At 36.6% G+C, this 19,559-nt stretch overlaps 1 protein-coding gene across 2 annotated transcripts in view; it reads right to left on the bottom strand.

Moving 5' to 3' along the window:
• ACER3 (alkaline ceramidase 3) overlaps positions 1–19,559 on the bottom strand; it is a 111,228-nt gene that overhangs the window by 55,568 nt on the left and 36,101 nt on the right. For both annotated transcript variants that reach the window (XM_033120670.1, XM_033120669.1), the window contains exon 2: positions 9,501–9,611. In XM_033120670.1, coding sequence (XP_032976561.1) covers positions 9,501–9,611 — 111 coding nt within the window. The remainder of the gene's footprint in view (positions 1–9,500; positions 9,612–19,559) is intronic.

The following is a 19,559-nucleotide window of genomic DNA, read 5'->3' as shown; positions in this document are numbered from 1 at the left end:
TTTTTATGATGAATAATATCCCATTGTAAGGCCATACTACATTTTATTTACCCATTCACCAGTTGATGGACACTGTTATACATTTTATGTTTGTGTCCCCCAAAATTCATACGTTGAAGCCCTAACCCACAACGTGATTGTATTTGGGGGGTAATCAGGGTTAGATGAAGTCATGAAGGTGGGCCCTCACGGTGGGATTAGTGTCTTTATAAGAAGAGGAAGAGACAGGCCCTCACTGTCTCTCTGCACCTATACGCAACAAAATTAGGCCATGTGAAGACACAGGGAGAAGGTGGCTGCCTGATAGCCAAGCAGAGGGCTCTCTCCAGGAAACAAACACACCAGCACCTGATCTTGGACTTCCCAGCCTCCAGAACTGAGAAATAAACGTCTGTTGTTCAAGCCACCCTGGCTATGGTATTTTGTTATGACAGCTTGAGCTGACTAAGACAGACATTTAGGTTTTTTCCACGTTTGGGCTATTACAGATAGTGAGTGCTGCTATGAACATACATGCACAGGCATACCTCATTTTATTGCACTTAACTTTCCTGCCCATCGCAGATATTAAACTCTTTACAAATTGAAGGTAAGACCCTCTGTCAGCAAACATTACAACTCACTGAAGGCTCAGATGATGGTTAGCATTTTTTTCGCAATAAACTATTTCCACATAAGATATGCCCATTGCTTTTTTAGACATAATGCTATTGTGCACTTACTAGACTACAGTACAGTGTAAACATAACTTTAATATGATGCACTGAGAAACCAAAAAGTTCACGTGACCTGCTTTATTGTGATATTTGCTTTATTGTGGTGGTCTAGAACCAAATCCGCAATATCTCCAAGATATGCCTATAAACTAGAGATGATTTAAAGTATACAGGAGGATGTGCGTAGGTTATATGAAACACTAATGCCGTTTCATATCAGGGACTTAAACATTGTAAGATTTTGGTATGTGAGGGGGGTCCTGGAACCAACGCCCTGTGTATACCGATGGACGACTAGATCCATATACATACACACAAGGATTAACAGGATTCGTTTTGCATTGTAAAATATATATCTCTGGTTACAAGGCAGGGTAATGTCCAGTCTACAGGAGTAGTCTCCCAACTTTGACAGTAAAACACAATTTAGCAACCCCATAAATGCATATTTATTTATAAATGACATACATACTCTGGCCTATGGTAAGGCCCTGCATGATCTGGCCTCTGCCTAAATCTCTCCAACCTCATATTCTGTCACTTTCCCCCTGAACCATTAAAGAATATCAGGGGAAAGTCCGAAAGTAAACAGATAATTACAATATAGTATATGAAGCACAGCAATAGAGATATACATCGTATTCACTGGGAGCAGAGAAAAGGGTCACCTAATTCTTTCAGGGAGCTGAGGAAGGATTAAAGGAAGGCTTTCTAGAGGAATGGCACTTAAACAGAGTCCTGAATGACAGACACGGTGAGTTTACCAGACAAAAGAGGTCAAAGGCAGAGATGTAAAAATATATCTGGTACTAAAACACCAAGTAGTTTGATATAGCCGAAGTGTAATGTGCAGGTGGGAGATGAGGCTAGTAATGCATAGTTCAGATTAGGACCAAACTGCCAAGAAATAGAGATTTTTCAAATAGGTTATCTCATCTAAAGACAAAATGGTTGAATTGAAAGAGGCACGCCTGTCTGGAGAAAGCCGGTGAAATTTAGCATAGTAAACAAGTTTTCACCATTGACACACTACAATTTATCAACAGGTAAATATTTTCTGAAATGTTATCCAAATTGGCACCAAAAAAAATTTAAGAACAGGAAAGTTGAGTTATTTAAGCCAAAGGAACATATGTGAAATGTGTGAAAACAAACAACATTCATTGATCCTTAAATTATAATTAGAAATTCTGGAGATACTTTAAAAAGGAATCTAAGCATTTTTCTTTTCTTCCTCTTGCATGTAAATTGATTGATTCAATCACATGGAGAATAAAATGTTTAACTAATATAAGGGTGACTCTTAGCCAACATTTCATCATGTTTCCCTTAAAATAAAGACTGAGGCATCAAATTTAAGATAAAATTCACATTTGTTGGAATTATCCAGAGCATTTTAAAAAACAAGTAACAGGGACAAGTTTCTCTACATGGCCATGGCTAAAGTGAAAATAGTAATGGAATTGGAATAAAGAGGTTATGTCCCATCTGCTTTTTCTAATTAGACGTTCATATTCACAGCACTTTACTACAGTTTTAAGAGTCTCTCAAGCATATAATAGAATTTCACTGAGTTGGAACCTCTTGATTCAAATATTTTGGCATGCTACCAAAGTTTTCAAGGTTATAATAGAATACAGATATGTTCTGATTCACATTTATTTTGATCCATTTGACTGACCACACAGTGGAAAGAGTGTACAGGGGTTTTGGAATCAGACCTTAACTAGATCCCCAAGTCTATCACTTATTATTTACCAACTTTGGCAAGTTACTTAAAGCTCTTTGAGACTGAGTTGCCTCAGCTATAAAATAAGGATAACAGTGTTTATCATGAAAGGTTGCTTGAGGATTATCTAGCATGTACCTGGCATACAATAGATATCAATAAACTTTATTTTCTAGTCCCTAACTAAAACTATGAAAAAAATTCACGTACATAGAGAATGGAAGCTGGTTAAATTTGGAAGCTGGTTAGCTTATTTGCCATGACACAAAATTAGAGGCTGAAGACATTGAGTTCCTTTTAATTACATCATGATTTTCCATAATGCAAAAGGCACCCAGAAAAATAGAAAAGGAGCAGGTGTATTAACTGTAAAGTATCAAAAGCATTAAGAGTATAATGTATGATTGTTTTAAAATCTATGAACTCAGGTAGAGTTTTAGTGCTACTGGTTGTATCAGAACAACGCCAGCTACAATGAAAGGGCCTGCATGATTGATTGTACTTGGCCAGGTGAAGTTAGCATTCACATGAGAAACAAAGTGCACTATCGTATTAGGGAGGCAGTAGAGCATCGTGATTAAAAGCATGAGCTTTGGAGAGTTGTCCTAAGAAGTTTGGATTTTATCCCTAGGCTGATGGGAAGCCATTTAGGGTATTTTAAAAGAGTTTTTCTAATTGTTCACCACCTCAGTGCGATACTACTACAAACCAAACCAGAATGACTAAAATTAAAAAGACTGACAAGTATGGGCGACAATGTGGAATAAATGGAACTCTCTGATATTGTTGGTAGGAGTGTAACATGGTCCAACCATTTTAGGAAATTATTTGGCAGTTTATATTAAATTTAACGACAGACTATACTATGACTTACTCTGTTTCCCCGAAAATACGACCTAGCTGGACAATCAGCTCTAATGCGTCTTTTGAAGCAAAAATTAATATAAGACCCGGTATTATATTATGTTATGTTATGTTACGTTATATTATATTATATAAGACCGGGTCTTATATTAATTTTTGCTTCAAAAGACGCATTAGAGCTGATTGTCCAGCTAGGTCTTATTTTCGGGGAAACACAGTAGCAAATCTACTCCTAGACATACACTCAGAAGAAATGAGTGCATATGTCCATCAAAAGACATATACAAGAATATCCATAGACTCTTTATTCATAGAAGTCCTAAACTGAAAACAACACATATGTCCATTAACAGGAAAATAGGCAATGAATTGTATTATATTCACACAATGGAATATTACATATCAATAAAAAAATGAACTACGCATATAAACAATGATGAAACTCAAAAAAACTACAAGTGAAAGAAGCCAGATGCCAGAGTACACACAATATGATTCCATTTATATAAAGTTTAAGAACATGCAAGTTAATATATGGGAATAGAAGTTAGACTAGTAGCTGTCTTTTTGGTGGTATATGGACTGAGTAAGAAAGGGCACAAGGGAACTTTCTGGGGTGATTAAAATTTTCTGTATGTTGATCTAGATGGTGGTTACATAGGTAAAATCTCATTGAACTTTGTATACCTAAGATTTGTACATTTTAATGAATAGCAAATATACATCAATTTAAAAAAGAATTGGGAGGGGAACCTCTTGCCTGCTGTGTTCCATATATATATTGCCCATCAAAATATTCCCACATGAGTGATTTGCTTTAAGACTGTCCATACTGTTTCTGGAACATCTATCCAAGCCTTCAGGCAGGTTAAGTTAGTAACAAACAAATGTTCCACAGGTAGAGGAAAAGTAAGAATACAAAGTAGCAATGATAATAATAGATGAGAGATAATATGGTAATTGAAGGGAGAACTAAGATACGGGCAATTCTGTTTAAGGATATCTGTAGCCAAACGAGGGGAATGTGTAGGCTGCCTAGGGAGGTTAGGATATGTTAAACAGAATGGAGCTAGAGCAATAATAATAGACATAATAACAAGTGAGACTACATATTATGATTTTTATACTTACGTTCTTAGAAAATAATTGTCATTCAATTATTGCCTTATTCTGGCTCCGGTCTAAAATACTGAAATAAGCCACAACTGAAGCCACAGGCACCAGATGAGGAGCCATTACTGCTGCTGCTCTCTGCCTTAGGCTGTTTTCTACCAGACTTTCTACCTTTCTGCTTTTACTTTCTTCCAGGCAACTTTCCTGGCCATCTCAATTCCTCACTTCCTGTTCACTGACGTGCGCTACGTAGCTATAGGTGGTTCCTGCTTTTCTGGTTGAGCCTGATGCTGGGTTTTGGCTGCGAGGTTGGACATGTTTATTCAAAGCATAGTGATATAAACACCACAGCTGCACAAGCACAAATATTAGGAACTATTAACAAAAAACTGAAAATACTGTTTTCTTTGGGTGATGGAATTATGGGTATTTTTACAGTGTTTTCCAAATTTGTCTTCAGTGTTACCATCACATACTTTTTATAAACAATCTAGAAAAAAAGATGATTGATATTTTTGGCAATGTCTGGACAACTAGGACTAAATAAAAGGAGATAAATAAGTTAGCAAGCGAGTTATAAAATTATTTCTAAAGGTCCTTTCCACAGCACATTGATTTTATGTCTGTTTCATTACTAAGTGCAATTGCTATAATCTAAAAATGTTATTAGACTAGTATGTAGTCCACTCACTTTCCCCTTGACAAGAGGCATAAGGTTCTTAAGACCATTTCAAATGACTCTGATTTAATCTGGCAGAGACAGACTATACACGTATGATCACAGCTGCAAAGAATTTCAATGGATGTTTTCATGACTTTGTGTCTCTGTGACATTTCTACTTTAGTAACTTTCTATTTCAGCATCGGACTGAGAAAAAGATAATAAAAATCTTTAATAGATCTTTTCCTGCTGTTTTTTTTTTACTGTTTTACAGCTCATTTTATTTTTCTTATTAGCAATTACCTACTCATTTAGATAACTGCACAACAAACACATTTGTCCAACTACAAATAGATTTTGTTGTTTATTTATTTGCAGATCATCTCTCTTCAATGTAACAGAAGCTCGCTGGTGACAAGGATTTTGTCTTTTTTGCTGTCACATAATCGGTACTCAAAAATATTTGTGAAGGAAAGAATAAGTGAACACATTTCTATTTTAAATGAATAAGATGAACCACAATCTGTGATTTTGCGAGTAAAGAGAAAAATTAAATGTCATGGAAAAGGTTGCTTTTGGCTTGGTTCTATTTTAGGTAATGCACAGTTTTAAATTACTGACTTATGGCACAATGGTTTCAGTCATGCACTGCCTAAGGATGGAGATACATTCTGAGAAACGTGTCAGGCGATTTCGTTGTTGTGTGCACATCGGAGAGCGCACTTACACAAACCTAGATGGTGTAGCCTAATACACACCTAAGCTGTATGGTATAGCTGACTGCTCCTACATTATAAACCTGTATAAGATGTTACTGTACTGAATACTGTAGGCACTCATAACACAATGGTAAATATTTGTGTAACTAAACATATCGAAACATAGAAAAGGTACAGTAAAAACACAGCATAAAAGATTTAAAAAATGGCACACCTATATAGGGCACTTACCATGAATGGAGCTTCCAGGACTGGGAATTGCTCTGGGTGGGTCAGTGAGGGAGTGGGGAGTGAAATGTGAAGGCCTAGAAATATTTTTTTCTTCAATAATAAATTAACCTTAGCATCCTGTAACTTTTTTACTTTGTAAACTTTTTAATTTTTTATAACTTTTGACTCTTTTGTAGTAACATTTAGCTTGATACTTGTACAGCTGTTCCAAAACATTTTCTTTCCTTACCTCCTTATTCTATAAGCTTTTTCTATTTTTCTAAATTTATTTTTACATTTTAAACTTTTTTTTTTTTTTAACTAAGACACAAACACACACATTAGCCTAGGCCTGCACAGGGTCGGGATCACCAACGCTACTGCCTTCCACCTCCACCTCTTGTCCCACTGGAAGATCTTCAGGGGCAGTGACATTCATTCATGTAGCTGTCATCTCCTAGGATAACAAGGCCTTCTTCTGGAACATATCCTGAAGGGCTTGCCTGAGGCTCTCCTTGAGGAGGTGTCCCTCTTTTCAGAAATATGTTCATGTTGCTGCCTTTTAAGTGCATCACTCCAGGAAGAACCAATTATTAGGGTGGTGCAAAAGTAATTGTGGTTCAAAAGGTTAAAAATAATTGGAAAACCGCAATTACTTTTGCACTAACCTAATAGTTTGTACCAGTATTAATGATGTTAAACTTGATTACTTGAATAAGGTGGTATTTGCCAGATTTCTACATTACTATTTTCCATTTGTAATTAATGAGTAATCTGTTGTGAAATACTTTCAGGCTGTATAATCATGTGGTTACCAGTCCACACACTTTCACCCAATATTTTTAGCATTAACTGATGACTCTTGTCTGAACCAATTATTACTATCATAGCTGCAAAATGGTGATTTAAAAAATAATCCTATCATTCTGTTTACATTTATTAGTTGGCAATTCTACTCTTTAAAAAAAGGCTTTCCCTTTTCACACTATTTGTTTGTTTGTTGTTAGTTAATTTGAACTTGTGATTCTGTTTTGATCCTATGTATTACAACTCAATACTGTCATTTTCCATTTGGAAGCTCAAATTGTCCCTGTGTGGCCAAACTGCCCTCTGTGTCATTTTAACATGATTCCCTCATTTTTTGAGCACTTTTGTACTTTCTGGCACTACAAGATATTCTAGACTCATCTTGTATTTTCCCTGACTCATCCCAGAAATTAGCCTTTTCTCCAAGACTTGATTCTTTTTAGTGAGGAAAGATTTTTAGAAACCAAGGCACAGACACTAGGAGAGTTCATTGCTACTTAAGACTCATTGCTTCTAGGCCCTTTCAGAAGATAGAATATATGAAATCTATTTTTTTAAATCATGCTGATACCTCTAATTCCAATTCAATACCACAGGGTTTTTCCTTGCCTTCCTCCATCCAAATCTGTATCTCCTTTCTTCCACCTGAGAACCTTAGCCCTCAACAGTATCAATACATTTCTTCATTTGCTGACTCCTAAAATGCATACAAAAATAACTTCAGAATCGCTATACTCCATTTTAAATGGAAGCCAAGGATTTTATATTCTAACCAAGTTAATCAATTCTAATTTTATTTTTTCTAATGGGGGGCTATTTTTGTATTAGTTTTTAAATTTTTGATTCATTTCTTTGTTTGAGGCTATTTAATTCATTTAGAAGTATTGTGCTACAGTTTCTCTTTGCTTTATAATTAGCTGTGGGGGAAGAATGTCCATGAGCCAAAAAGTTTTGATTCTCATCTTCTGTTTTCTTTTTATAGTAACTTTGTATGGATGTAGGCTGCTTTTTTTTGGTCCATTTTGGGGAAAGAGTAGAGATTTGGCTGGCTTAAAAAATTGTAATTCAAGACTGCCCCCTTCTGTCAAAATAGTGAATTTCAACGTCCTTTTTCTTATACATTTATTTATCAGGGCGGGGTGGGAGGAAGATTGTAGGGAAAGGGCCTGATGTGTTTTGTAGTTCTTTTGTTTCAGTAGGATCATAAGGGCTAAGTTTGTGGATAAGCCTTTCTTCTGAAGTTGAATCAAGTAAGTTTCTTAAAACACTATACATAGAGAAACAGATTCAGAAATTAAAGTCTCTCATATCCAATGACTAATCTAGTTATGGTAGAATCTGATATGATACATTATAGATTACAGTTTTGTGGCAAATAGAACTCCTTTCTGCCAATGTGTAAATAATATCTACCTTGAGCTAAAATAAAAGAAATTGTGTTTAGTTTAGAAAATTATATAAAGAAACAAACTAGAACCTACTTTCTTTGCTATTTTTCTCTTTATGATGATAATGCAAGAACATGACGGAGTGATTTTCCCATCTTGGACTCTGGTAAAATTCATTCATACATCTATCCAACATTGGTTGATGTGAACTTTTCTTTATTAGCTTTTATCTGTTCCTGCATGTGAGGTGATTTCTGTGCTGTGATCAGGGGTTGAGTCAATTCCTCCTTTGGTCTCATTCTCCCGAGCAGGGGATATGAGATGATGTTGCTTTCCGGGTCTCATTCTCCTGAGCAGGGGAGATATGGGATGATGTTGCTTTTCTGTCCCCCTTTGGTCTCATTCTCCCAAGCAGGGGAGACAAGAGATGAGATTGTTTTTCTGTTTGGTCTCACTCCCGAGTAGGGGAGATATGAGATGATGATAGTTAACACCTTAAAAACTTATATAGAGCTTGAAGCTTATAGCATCAGAAGACGCCTTGACTTCTAACAACAACAAAGACAACAACAGCACCTTTCTTGGGAACTAGCAAGCAGCGGTGTGGGAGACGCCTGAGTTTCTCTCCGCTACAGACCTGACAAGGTTTTGATTTATGACTTTTCCAGTGCTATTCTCCCCCAGTTTGGTGAGCTTTTGACATCTACTGCAATAGTTACTATCCTACAAGCTTATTACTGCTTTTGGATACTCCTCACTGATGTTATTTGTGTATTTAGCCAAGTGATTTTTGATCAATAGTAAACATATGTTGAGATCTCTTAAACTTATATGTATGTATATTCCTTTGACATGACATTCTTATCAATATATATATAGTTTAGTCTAAACCCTTTACTTTCTGACATTAACATATTCTATTAATTGCCTTTGTCTTTTGCTATTGCATATTACTAAATAAATTGATTAGATATTGGTAAATTAATTAGCCCCATTCTAGCATGTGTCCCTCCTCCTTCTTTTCCCCACTCATCATTACACTTGGTGATATGATACATGGGTATATTTGTTATATTATCTCTATTCTCTTCAGTATGCTTGAAATATTTTGTCATTTAAAAAAAATTTTATTCAAAATGCAGTTCAATTTACTGGTAAGATTTGTGAAATTTTAATTCAGAAATTTCAGAATATGTCCAAGTTGTGTAATAACACAAAATTGAGAACGAATTTTAGGAATGAATGAGAAAAACAGCCTGAATACATCATTTTTAGATGAAGTGTTATACATACCTGTGAGTGCTAAGTAAGAAGCAATGTACCGCTTTTCCAGTCCATCTTTAACACTCTGAATTGCACCAAAAATTGGAGGTATAATCATAATCAGGTTACTCACTGTATTCCCTATAGAAGAAAAACACAAGAAGATAATTAGGTTAATCAATACTACTTTATAAAGATATATGCACTTGGCTCTTAACAAAAATTAAATATGTGACTTCTTACAAAGACGGTGTAAAGATATTTAAAAAGTGCTAAAAGAAAATTCTCTACTCAACAAAAATTTCTTACAAGAATCCAAGTAAAATAAAGATACCTTCAGAAAACCGAAACTAAAAATTTTCAACCTGAACATCTACTAAAGGAAATTTAATTTCTAAAGGTAAAAAGGAAAAGTATCTCAAAAATAACCTCAGAGATACAGCAGAAAATGAGTTGGAGAAGGCAGCCTACACCAATGCTACTTAGTGAAAGTGTGATACAGTATGACAAGATAAAATACAGGACTAAGTTTATTTTGTCTATTGAGTGAAATAGCAACAAATCTGGGTTTGCATTTGGCATATTGTCTTAAAATTTCATTTTTGTGGTAATGTTTTTAGTTTCCAGAAAACATGAAAGGCAATGAATCTTAATCTGATCTTTGTTCTTATCTTTACAAAAATAAAACTCAAACGTGAATAGCAAAGAAACAATAAAAACTCCAACAGCAGAAATAAGTAGTAAAATGGGGAAAGAAATGGCTAAACTATTTTGTAAATTGATTCTGAGTAGAATAAAGTGACACAAAACATTCAAAATTCCAAATAAATGATTTTTACATAGGAGCTGATGTCAACACAAATACCAGTTAATGGATCTATACAGAACACTCTACTCTATAATAACAGCATATACATTTTTCTCAAGTGCACATAGAACATTTTTCCAGGATAGTCCATATGTTAGGTCATAAATAACTTTGGAAGATAGATATATAAAGTATCCCCTCCAACCACAAAAAAATAAAGTTAGAAATAACAGAAGGAAAACTGGAAAATTTCACAAATTTGTGGAAACGGAATAACACATTCTTAAACAACCAATGGACCAAAGAAGAAATCACAAGGGAAATTAGAAAATCCCTAGAGATGAATTAAAATGAATACACAACATACTAAAATTCATGGTATGCAGCAAAAGTAGTGCTAAAGAGAAAATTTTTAGCTATAAACACTTACATTAAAAAACCTTCCAACACAGAAAAGCTGAGGACAAGTGGTTTTACTGGTGAATTCTACCAAAGATTTAAAAATGAATTAATACCAAACCTTCTCAAACTTTACCAAAAAATAGAAGAGGAGGGAATACTACCAAACTCATTTTACAAGCCCAGCGTTACCCTGATAAGGCAGATAAGAACACTACAAGAAAAGCAAATTACAGACCAATATCCCTGATAAACATACCGTGTTTCCCCAAAAATAAGACCTAGCCGGACCATCAGCTCTAAATGCATCTTTTGGAGCAAAAAGTAATATAATATTATTATACTATGTTATATTATATTATATTATATTATATTATATTATATTATATTATACCTGGTCTTATAGTAAAATAAGATCGGGTCTTATATTAATTTTTGCTCAAAAAGACGTATTAGAGCTGATGGTCCGGCTAGGTCTTATTTTCAGAAAAACATGGTAGGTGAAAAATTCTCAACAAAATATTAGCAAATCGAATTCAACAGCACATTAAAAGGATCATATACTATGATCAAGTGGGATTCATCCCTGTGCTACGAGGATGGTTCAACATATGCAAATCAATAAATGTGATACATTATATTAATAAAATAAAAGGTAAAATTCATATGATCATCTCAATAGATGTAGAAAAAGCATCTGAAAAAAATACAACATCCTTTTGTGACAAAAACACTCAACAAACTGGGTATATAAGGAATACACCTAACACAACAAAGGCCATATATAACAAACCTACAGCCAATATCATACTTAAGAGTGAAAAGTTGAAAACTTTTCCTCTAAGATTATGAACAAGATAAGGGGTCCCACTCTCACTACTACTATTCAACACAGTACTGGAAATCCTAGCCAGATCAATCAGGCAAAAAAAAAAAAAAAAAAAGAAATAAAAAGCATCCGAACAGGAAAGGAAGAAGTAAAACCGTCTTTGTTTGCAGATGATATGATCTCATATATAGAAAATTCTGACTCGAACAAAAACCTGCTAGAACTAATCAAATTCAGTAAAGCTGTAGGATACAAAATCAACATACAGAAAACAGCTGTGTTTCTATACAATAACAACAAAACATCTGAAAAAGAAATAAAGAAAATAATTCCATTAACAATTCCTCAAAATCAATAAAATACAAGGAGGTGAAAGATCTGTACACTGAAATCTACAAGACTTTAATATCCCATATTAATAGACTTGAAGACTTAATATTGTTAAATTGTCCGTACTACCCAAAGCCATCTACACATTCAATGACATCCCTATCAAAATTGCAAAGGCATTTTTCATAGAAATAGAAGAAAACAATCCTAAAATTTATATGGAACCACAAAAGAGCCTGAATAGCCAAATAAATCCTGAAAAAGAAGAACAAAGCCTGGGCCTTTCAACTTCCTGATTTCAAAATATACTACAAAACTACAGTAATCAAACAGTATGGTATTGGCATAAAAACAGATGCTTACACCACTGGAACAAAATCAAGAGCTCAGAAATAAACCGCCACATATGTAGTCAACTAATATTTGACAAGGGAGCCAAGAACACTCAATACAGGAAGGATAGTCTCTTTAATAAATGGTGTTGGGAAAGCAGGATAACCAGAAAAAAGAAATTGGACCTCTATCTTACACTATCCATAAAAATGAAATTAAAATGGATTAGAGACTTAAGCATTAGACCTGAAACTATAAAACTCCTAGAAGAAAATATAGGGGAAAAGCTCCTTAACACTGGTCTTGGCAATAAGTTTTTGGATATAATACCAAAAGCACAAGCAACAAAAGCAAAAATAAATAAGTGGGACTACACCGCACAAAAAGCTTTTGCATAGTAAAAGAAACATCAACAAAATGAAAAGGCAACCTACCAAATGGGAGAAAATACTTGCAAATTATATATCTCATAAGGGGTTAATATCCAAAATATATCAAGAACATATAGAATGCAAGAATAAAAAAAGCTACCTGATTAAAAATGGGCAGAGGATCTGAATAGACATTTTTGCAAAGGAGACATACAGATGACCAACAGGTACATGAAAAGATGCTCAACATTGCTAATCATCAGGGAAACGCAAATCAAAAGCACAAAGGGATAACCCCTCAGTCAGGATGGCTATCATCAAAAAGACAAGAGGTAACAAGTGTTGGTGAGTGAGGAGAGAAAAGGGAACACTTGCACTGTTGGTGAGAACGTAAAGCGGTACAGGCACTATGGAAAACACTGTGGAGTTCCTCAAAGAATGAAAAATCCAGCAATCCCACTTCTTGGTATATATCTAAAGGAAATAATAACAGGATCTCAAAGAGATATCCGCACCCCCATGTTCATTGCAGCATTATTCACAATAGCTAAGACGTGGAAACAACTAAGTGTCTATCAACACAGGAAGGGATAAATAAGATGTTACATATATAAAACAGAATACTATTCAGCCATGAGAAAGAAGGAAATCTTGCAACAACTTAGATGAACCTGAGGGAATTATGTCAGACAGAGAAAGACAAATATTGTATGATATCAAGTATATGTGGAATCTAAAAAAGCCAAGCCCAGAGAAACAGGGAATAGAGTGGTGTTTACCAGGGGCTGGGAGTGGGGGAAATGGGGAAATATTGGTCAAAAGGTACACACTTCCAGTTATATGATTAACAAGTTCTGGAGATCTAATGTACAACGGTCTGATAATTAGTTTGTGAACTCATCCTAGAAAAAGTGCTACATACCTCATTGCTAAATATCACTATGGTCACCTTTGAAGTGCTCCCCTTGGGAAGCTATGCACCGATGCCAGCATCTAGTCCACCCTTCAAAGCAGTTTTGGAACTTTTTTTCCGGAATGGCCATCAGAACTGTTGTCATATTACCCTTAATGTCCTGAATGTCATCAAAATGTCTTCCTTTCAATATTTCCTTTATCTTTGGGTAAAGAAAGAAGTCATTGGGGGCCAGATCAGGTGAGTAGCGAGGGTGTTCCAATACCGTTATTTGTTTACTGGCTAAAAACCCCCTCACAGATAGTGCCGTGTGAGCTGGTGCATTGCCGTGATGCAAGAGCCATGAATTGTTGGCGAAAAGTTCAGGTCGTTTTTGTCTATAACTTTTTCACGCAGCCCTTTCAGCACCTCCAAATACTAAAGTTGGTTAACTGTTTGTCCAGTTGGTACAAATTCATAGTGAATAATCGCTCTGAGAGCAAAAAAGGTTAGCAACATCTGTGCCGCAAGTTCACGAACTTAACTGCCTGACCTCGTCCAGTAGAAAAACGTCCCCTGCCTCCGCATGACAGTAGGTGGAGCCAGTGTGCTCAACAGTCTTAACAATAGTTCTCCCCACTCGGCGGCACACGGAGAGCCCTAGGGCAACTGGCAGACAATTTAGAGCTCAGTAGTATTTACAATTGTGTAACTGCCACCCAGAGCTGAGGATAAAGAAACAGACGCATCAAATCCTGGTGAAGCTAAAACTGTGACCCATACTGCTTCATCGCCACCGTGAGGAGCCACCCTGCAGTGAGCAAATGAGCTAGATGAAAGCAGGAACCGGTTTGAGTCCAGCACTTTCCCCAAAGCATTTTGCCAAATAGTTTACTGCACATGCAAATGTTCTAATAATGTTAAAAGACCCCAGAACTTCAGAGACTTCAGAGCTGGAAGAAGACAGGGAGATCATCTAACTTAATCTCCTCAACTTATAGTAGGCAACACTTTGTTTCTACCTATACCACATTCTAGCTGGGTGAACTTGGAACACTTCTTTATGCTTAAGCCTTACTTTCCTGACCTGTAAAATGGGGTGGGGTGGGGAGGGGAACAATCATATTAAATTATTTAAATAAACATGATGAGAACAATAAATATGACCGAATAATGCATATAAAGATCGCTTCTGATATGAGAAAGATCTATTGAACATTATACAGGAACTTCCATAATTTTGTCATGTTAAGAATTAAGTGCTGCCTGGGGAAAGTTCTCATAATTGGACCAGCCCAAGAACAACTGTTACATGGGAGAAAATTTGCCTTCTCATCCTGACCAATAACAAAGAAAGCTGTAGGGTACTCTGGTTCGCCCACAGTTAAAAAACAACATATTAATGCATGTTATAGTACTAGGTACTCCTCACTGTCTGTTAATTATCAATAAGAGCGATATCAGCATAAAAACAGGAAATCAGTACAGGTACAGTAAGTCCTCACTTAGTGGCATCAATAGGTTCTTGGAAACTGTGACTTTAAGTGAAGTGATACATAAGGAAACCAATTCTACCGTGGGCTAATTGAGACAAACAAGAGTTAAGTTCCTACAGTATATTTCTGGTCACAAAACATCACCAAACTTCTATGTAAAGCCCCCAAACATTTCTAATATTAAATACTGAAATAAATGTGAGCTATACATACATCTTATCATTTACGAAAGATAAATAAAAACAAGTAAGATAATTCTTTTCCAAACCGCTTATTCCAGTTCAGAGTCACGGGTCGCCAAAGCCTATCCCTGCAGCTTAGGGTGCAAGGCAGGACCCACCCTGGACAGACACCCTTCCATCGCAGGGCTACTCACACACACACCCACACTCGCTCATATAGACACGCCAGTTAACATTTACATCTTTGGGATGTGAGAGGAAACCAGAGTACCCAGAGACACAGATGTGGGGAGAACATGCAAATTCCACACAGACAATGGCCCCAGCCTGGAATCAACTTTTTTTTTCTTCTCATCAACATTATAATGAAACAACATTGAGTGATGACATTATTTGAGGACCTACTGTCAGTCTTAACTTAAAAAGTGATAAACACAAATTCAGTTCATTTGACAAACATTCATTAAGCATCTTCTATGGGCAAAGTACTGAGTTGGGAGGTGGGAAGAAAGATTAGCAAGTGAATAACTGGTTCCTGTCCCGAGAAAGTACGCGTGTATATATACAATTTAGCTGGAAAGACAGGAAAACAACTAGCAAGGGAAAATGGCAGGACCAAAGAGCATAAACAGGAGGGAAGGAACCCAATAGGGGCTGAATTCAGTAAGGAGGTTAACACTTGAGGTATGCCTTAAGAGGGATTTTTACCACCACTAATACACAGGAGTCATCCTATTTTCTTTGGAACACATACAGTAGCTTCAAAAATTTACTTAATAGATATGGACGATGTCAGAGGGGCAATAAATTGGGGGAGAGGGGTTATCACTATGTAAGTGGTGAAATGTCTAACCATTACATTGTTTTGTCACCTGAAACTATTAAAAAAAAAAAAAAGAAGAAGAAGAATGAGGAAAGGAAACAAAGAGATCTTATTGAACCTCTAATCCACACAAAAGTCATGACTTGCATTGGCTCAGGGTTCACCATCAAATGTGAGTTATGAGGAGGCTTGTGAAGGGCTGGGGCCTTGTGGCCTTCCCTGTCTTGCTGCTGTTGGGTCACTGTGACTACAGCCTCTGCCAACAGCCAGCTCCCTGCTACACAAGGGAGTGAGGTCATCAACCCCCCAGCAGACTGCAAATGCCTTACGGAGCCCAGTCAACATAACGTGAAGCAGGGACAAGCCCTTCCGGCTGAGCCCAGCTCAAATTCCTGAACCACAGAATCGCAGGCAAAAAAAAAAAAAAAAGGTTATTAAGTCATTAAATTTTGGGGTGGTTTGTTACAGAGCAAAAGCAAACCAATACAAGAATAAATGAATTATTTCTTAAGAGTGGGGAAAAAAACCAAGGCAGAAAGAGAGCACCAGGAAAGGAGGGGGCCCGTAAACACCAACTGTAAACAGTTTGCACAAGAAACACGCAGTCTTTCTCTAATCAAAAATAAATCAGCCAAGAAAAAAAAAAGGAAAAGAAATGTATTTATGATTTTTCACATTATTTTAGAAAACATACTTTACACTTTACTGCATGTAAGTTATAACAAAAATATTTTAAAACCACATATTGTGAAAATGGAAATGTTCATATTAAATTCAAGACGATGTACAATTTTACGTTTGGGATAAAAGGTCAAATACATAGTGGTAAAGAGATAAGAAAAGAACTTGGGAATTCCATTATCAATTATGGCCCAGGTACACTCTAGCCTAACAAAATGGAGGTTATAGAGGGGAAAGACTGAAAGCAAAAAGAGCATTACGTGCACATAATGCTGCTTTGAAGGAGGTTCAACGATGAGCACTGAACAGTGAGAATAAACAGTCAGCAGATATGCATGACGAAGAAGACAAGAGTCAAAAGAACAGGGAAGTAAGACCGTCTTGAATTCTCTAGAGAAGTATTTGGTGAAATGAAGAGTTTTAGATTTGTCCAAACGTCAAAAAGGGGAAGTTTCCAAATCATGCTCAGGATGAAGAAGCATTACTAAAATAACGAAATCCGAAAATGATTATTTTGATAATCTCTACTTCCTTTCCATTTTTATTGAAACTTTCTTTTCAGGGCCCAACTCAATAAAGTAAGTTTTGCCTAACCACCTTACTGAAAACGATCACTCCTTCTTCTTACAGCATGTACTGTTCTAACTGCTCATCTGGCACTCAGCACAGATTGCCAATGTACAGATAGCTTTTTTTTTTTTTTTTTTTTACTAAATCACGATACAGATATTTATGTCTTATCTCCCTAAGTTAGACAATATGAAAGAGGAAACCACAGAAACAAAGATATAATCACACCAACAGCACGTCTACTAAGAACAAGTTAGCTAAAAAGCACAGGTCTTAGAATAAATTCATTTGAAATAGTGTCTAGTGCGTTGTACTCTACAGGAGAATATCAAGTGCAAAAGCAATAATCAGATAGCAACACAAAAGTTGCCAGACAGGGATCATTGGTATTTCTCGTAAGAACTGGTTTCTGGCCCAATCTGTCATCAAGAATGTTTGTTTCCTGACTATGTACCTCAGAATATATCATCAGTTGGGAGGATGGGAGAGGGGGAATCTTTAAAGTTAATGGAGAAGCTGTAAATAACTAGAATATTAAACTGGCTGTGTAATAGAGGTTACTGATTCACTCCTCCTGTATGAAAGGGTGAAGAAAACAGGGAGAGAACTGAAATTCATGAAGTATCTGTTTTGTACCAGATGTATACAACATGAAGTTTGTTTTAATTTAGGAACTCTAAGAATAAGGTAATAAACATCCACCACCGAGAATTGATTACTTGTTTACATTTTATGCCTGAATCAAGCTTTTTATTTTAATAAAGGAAATGAAGTATTTACAGATAAAGTCAAGGTCACCCATCTCTCCAGTCCAGTTCCCCTTCAAGCATTTCCAGAGGTAATGGCTCGTGTTATTTTGGTGTGCATCACTGTAATTCATTTAAAAATTATTTTACATATATGTATGTCCATAGGTACACATATTTGTTTATGTTTTTAATTTTTTAAATCTAACTAGGATAACTCTGCTTCCCTTTTCTGCTTCTTTGTATTTTCTATATTTTTCCTTCACAACACTTTGAAGAGTTGAACTATTTAAGTACTTCCTCAAGTCTAAACTATGAGCTCCATGAAGCTTTTACCACCATTTCTCCCAGGCTTAGCATTGTGCCTGGCATATTGAGTGCAATCAATCAATATTTGCTGACTGATTCAAAATGTTCTGCAATAGGAAAGTAATTACTTTCTCATAAGAAAAACGGGAAAAGTTTTCATAAAGGAAACCCATATAAACATAACATCAATAGAAAAAATACAACATACCATAATGGAGGTTGATAGAAAATGGTATCAGTTAATTAACTGTTGGCTAGATATAACTGATGAAAATTTCACAGAAGAGATAATATTTGAGTGTGCCTTAAGGAGTTAGACAAGAGTAGAGATAACACAGACATATGCAAAAGCAAGAAAGAACACATGCCTAGGAAACCACGAGAAGTAACATATTACATCTAGGTGGCAAGTTGTATCAGGAGATAAAGCTAATAAGATAAACTAAAACTAAGATAAACATTGAAAACATGTCCGTGAGCTCCCTACCAACAACTGTAAAAAGTGTGAACTCCATCCCAGGGAGCAAATGGAGAGCAAATGAGGCAGAGAAATGATAAAAAGAAAAGTAACTTAAGATAAGCCTGATAGACTGGATATGGCAGAAGAGGAAAAATAGGACACTACTGTAAATAGTCCAACTTGCGGGCACACCTAAGCCGCTTCCAGTGGCTTTTCCAAACAAATGGCCTGTCTTGGCTCATGCTACGAACTTTTGTAAAATCTCTCTCAAAGTATCACAAAACCTAAACAACCAGCATCTGGCTTCGGTATGTCCCATACCTCTGGCTGAGCAGCCCCAAGCCCGGCACTAGTGGCAGTTGGCCTCTGTTTGCAGCTTGGCCTCTCGAGGCACTTCTAAGCCCAGTGCAGGCAGAGGCCATCTGCAGATTGCTTTGGGGCTCATGCCAGGTGGTCCTTAGAAGGGAAAAGATTTGGCTAAAATTGTCCTGTGGCAGGGTCCCTCCCAGGAGGCTCCAGTGCTGGCGCACCCAGTGTCTAGCTTTGGACCAAGCCAGAGCATCGCCCAGTGCCTCCAAAGATGACACACCTAAAGGGCAGACTGGGCAGGTACCAGAGCTCTGCTAAAGTGAATCTTGCTGTGTAGGGTCAGCCTCTACACAACAGCTCCTCCACTGTAGTCACAGCCAGTCCTCACAACCAATCAGCCCAAGGGTCAGTCCCTCCCACTGACATGCACACAGCAAACAAGGCTCAACTACCACAGGAGGGCACACACAACCCACACAAGGGACACACCTCGACCACCCAGCTCAGGTGACCAAGGAGACTGCGCCACTGGGCCCCACAGGACACCTACT

This window comes from Rhinolophus ferrumequinum, chromosome 11, assembly GCF_004115265.2.
Source record: "Rhinolophus ferrumequinum isolate MPI-CBG mRhiFer1 chromosome 11, mRhiFer1_v1.p, whole genome shotgun sequence".
Classification (NCBI taxonomy): domain Eukaryota; kingdom Metazoa; phylum Chordata; class Mammalia; order Chiroptera; family Rhinolophidae; genus Rhinolophus; species Rhinolophus ferrumequinum.
Note: the sequence above shows the minus strand (reverse complement) of the source record. Positions and strands in the feature narration are given on the sequence as shown.